At 48.9% G+C, this 3,623-nt stretch overlaps 1 protein-coding gene across 1 annotated transcript in view; it reads left to right on the forward strand.

Annotated features, from left to right (window-relative positions):
* The window catches only part of PUM1 (pumilio RNA-binding family member 1), a gene marked incomplete at its 5' end in the record, with an annotated part of 68,315 nt that overhangs the window by 42,783 nt on the left and 21,909 nt on the right, over positions 1 to 3,623 (forward strand). The window contains 2 exons of the mRNA XM_010136294.1: positions 1 to 108; positions 3,394 to 3,532. Of these exons, the coding sequence (XP_010134596.1) occupies positions 1 to 108; positions 3,394 to 3,532 (247 nt within the window). The remainder of the gene's footprint in view (positions 109 to 3,393; positions 3,533 to 3,623) is intronic.

A 3,623-nucleotide genomic window follows, 5' to 3' on the forward strand; every position in this document is an offset into this window, starting at 1 on the left:
GGAGTTTATCCTGCCAGTCTCTTCCAGCAACAAGCCGCTGCTGCCGCCGCTGCAACCAACTCAGCAAACCAGCAGACGACCCAGCAAACCCAGCAGGGCCAGCAGCAGGTAAGGGGCAGGATGCTGGGCGTGTCCAGGCGGCTGCAGGGAACACAGTGGCTTTGAAGAATCCCGATTTGGGGGTGTTTTTTTCTCAATGACTGCTCCTGACATTGTTGTAATCGTGGAGAAAATCCTTTGACCTCTCTTAAAAAAAAAAAAAAAAGAAAAAAAAAAAGAACAAATAAACCACAACTTCGTTGGGCATCTCCTGAAGGATCCTTCAGGCTCCTGAAAACGGGCCCTGAAAGCCATGGGCAGAGTAAGAGTATAAAAAAAAGAAAAAAAAAAAGAAAAAAAAGAAACATTTATAACACTGTTATGTCATTTAGGCATCACACATAGAGGGTAGCACTGGTGAATTATGAATTATCTTGTGTTAATGCCTTGGAAAAGAAATAGTCCCATTGGTGTGTGAACTCTGCAGTGACACAGCGCCTTGCCGTGTGGGTGGAAATGGTGTTGTGCCCATCACCGCAGCGTGAAGGCCGTGGAGGTGGTGGTGATGTGTGTCATCAAGTGTGTTCTTGCCTTCAGGGTACCCTCCAGCAGAGGATACCCTTTTCTGGAGAAGACCAGCTTTGAAAGGGTCGAAGTAAGAGCAGAATGAACTGGTTTGGTGTCCATGGGAGGGCTTGGCGGCCAGAGATGGGTGCCAAAGTAAAACATGGAATGGATTTGCTGTTTGTCTAAGATGAACTGCAACTGTTTTGCTTTAGTCTGCAGGAAACTTTGGAGAATTTGACACCTAAAAGGACAAAATTAAGTTAGTGAAGGGTTTTCATATGATCTGCTGTCACCCTTCTAAGTGCGTTAGAGATGAATAGTGAGACAGGTATCTGCTCTTTAACTGGTACTGGTTTTTTAAAACCAAAACAATGAAGAGGTCACACGGGGGGGCTGCTAAGGAGAAGTTTTTCCTTACTTCATAAACGATGTTGTGCTCGGTGGGGTTTGCACCATCCCCCTCCTTCCATCTTCACCCCTCGGCAGTCGCAGCCCAGCAGGTTATACAGCCCAGGCTGCTGCTTCTGGTGACAATGGTTACGCGACTTAGTGATGAGTCACTGTGTAATTTCGTGTTCAGTTTTGTGGTGGTTTGCTTTTTTTTTTTCTATTCTTGGAATTTAGCTAGGTTAACTTTTCTTGCTTTGCTTGGGTAAAATAAGCATTTTGAAGGTCTGGTGTTTAATCACAGTCATACCTCTGCTGCAGAAAACACAAAGGTGAATCCAGCAGCTGCTGGAGCAGGAGGTGGAAACTGAGAGACTGATCCGAGAATGAGTAGGGAACAATAATTTTCTTCCTTTATGATAACAAAAAGTCATCCTAAACACTTGACAGAGTTGCATGGGAGTGCAGATCTGTAGCTGGCTGTTAAAATCAACATTTAAAAAAAATCCCAGCTTTCAGACTAAATTGGTGGTCACTAAACCCATGTAATGGAGTTCAGCGCTAGAAGGATGAGCAGCGTCCCACACCCTCGCTTCAGCTCTCTATCTCTGGACATGCAATATGATATCCTCTACTTCTCTCCTTTCAGACCTCAGCAGGGCCCGTGGGATAGGTGTTGGGAACAAACTGGAGCTTCTGCTCCCTGGCCGGCTCTCCCGCAGCACCTCGGCTAGGCTGTCCGGGTGTAGGGGAGCGCTGGCCCTTGCCTGACGCTGGGTCCATACGGTTTATCAGACCCTATCACGGTGCGTCCTGCTTGGACACAAAACAGGATTGTTACCCAGCCAAGTAGCGAGGCAGCCCCTTCCTCACAGTAACACCGCGCCATCCTCCTGTCCGTGGGTGTTCGAGGGAGCAGTTAGAGAAGAGAGGATTTGGCAGCCAAACTTGAAGCTTGTTCAGAGCTTCCGCTCTGAAAACTAAAGCAAACTCCGTGTTTTGGTAGTATTACAAGGCCCTCTTGGATAATAAAACAGTGATGTTTCATACCAGCGATTCTGGACAGCGGTCAGGAGAACACTTTGCTCCTGACGAAGTTAATGATCAAACCTCCCCACGTGGCAGGTCACAGGCAGGAGTGCATTGTACCAACCTCCTGCATGCACCCCTGCGCACAGGGCAGTGGCTTCAGGAGTCTGTTAGAGCCCTTGAGACGTTGGCCCTCAGCTGGGAGCCTTTCTCTGTAAGGAAGCTGTGTGCTAAGAGAACTTCTGCAAAGGTGTAAGCTGTTAAAATAAAAAATACCGCTTGTCAGCGGCCTTTATAGTATTTTTCATTACTTTTATAGCTGCGCAGCAGACACCAATGGGGATGGTGGGGGTCGTTTTTAATGCAAATCTGAATCTGTAGGAGGACACAGCGAGGATGTTTTGGAAGTGCTGAGGCAGATGTTTTGGCAACCTAGAGCGATGATTACGGACAGTTGATTTGTGATGCTTGTGACATCTTAATAATAAAATCTGCCCACGGTTCACATCCCGCAGCTGCCCTCCATGGCATACCCAAGGCCAGAGAGTTCACGCTCAGGCTTTGGCAGCGATAGCAGACTCTGGGCTGCACGTCTGAATCAGTTACCTCCAGCATCCTCCCCAGTCTCTGCGTGCAAAGTCCTTTTTTCTTCTTAATAACTTCGTGGGATAAAACACGCAACGTCACCTTTCCAAAGAATGGTCTTTACCGAGCTGACCTCGTGAGTGGGTGCAGACTCCTGCTTCACCACTTTGAGTAAAAGGCTTTTGCAGACAAAGCCTGTCACAAGTAATTACAGGAAAGGTCAGTTTGGCATCTTCCCTTTTGAGAGCAGTGTCTGCTCAGACCACGAGAGCTACGTATAAAAGACAAGGTGTGATCTTCAGTCATTATTTCCAATGAGTAAGTGCGTGTCACTGAGTCACTGTTTTCTGGGGGGGCTGGCAGCTTGGAAAACCCCTCGAATGGCACCTTGTGCTATCAGCCCCTGGCTCTGAGGTTGAGGCTGCTGGGACCTGTATAAGGGATCTGATCAAGGGGGCTTTGAGCGATGCTATTGGTCCCTGCAATGGCACAGGGGGCCTGTGAACAGCCTAGCAAAGGTGAGGCCTGAAGGTCTATAAAGAAATGAAAGAGGCTGGATGATGAAGCAGTTCCAGATTGTGCTCAGTAGAGAGGGGATGTGTTTTAAACTGAGTCTTCTGCATTTACCTGTGGTGGTGAAGGCAGCTCTGTCCTGGGTGAAGGGACAGAGCTCATTGTGCAAGAACTTCACCTCAGTCGCTGCTGATGCTCCTGTGAGTGCCTGGTGAATGCAGCTTGCTCCTGGGTCCCAGAATAAACAGCTCAATGTTCCTGTGTCTTCTCCAGGTTCTCCGCGGAGGAGCCAGTCAGCGTCCTTTGACCCCAAACCAGAACCAGCAGGGACAGCAGACTGATCCGCTGGTGGCTGCTGCAGCCGTCAATTCCGCCCTTGCCTTTGGACAAGGGCTGGCGGCAGGGATGCCAGGTAGGGGCTCCGAGAGAGCTGCAGCTTCTCCAGTGCCTGGGGAGAGCTACGAAAATTACAGCCTGTGTCTCTGCGTGGTGTCATGGTTCAG

Source organism: Buceros rhinoceros, unplaced genomic scaffold (assembly GCF_000710305.1).
Source record: "Buceros rhinoceros silvestris isolate BGI_N320 unplaced genomic scaffold, ASM71030v1 scaffold6635, whole genome shotgun sequence".
In the NCBI taxonomy this organism is placed as follows: domain Eukaryota; kingdom Metazoa; phylum Chordata; class Aves; order Bucerotiformes; family Bucerotidae; genus Buceros; species Buceros rhinoceros.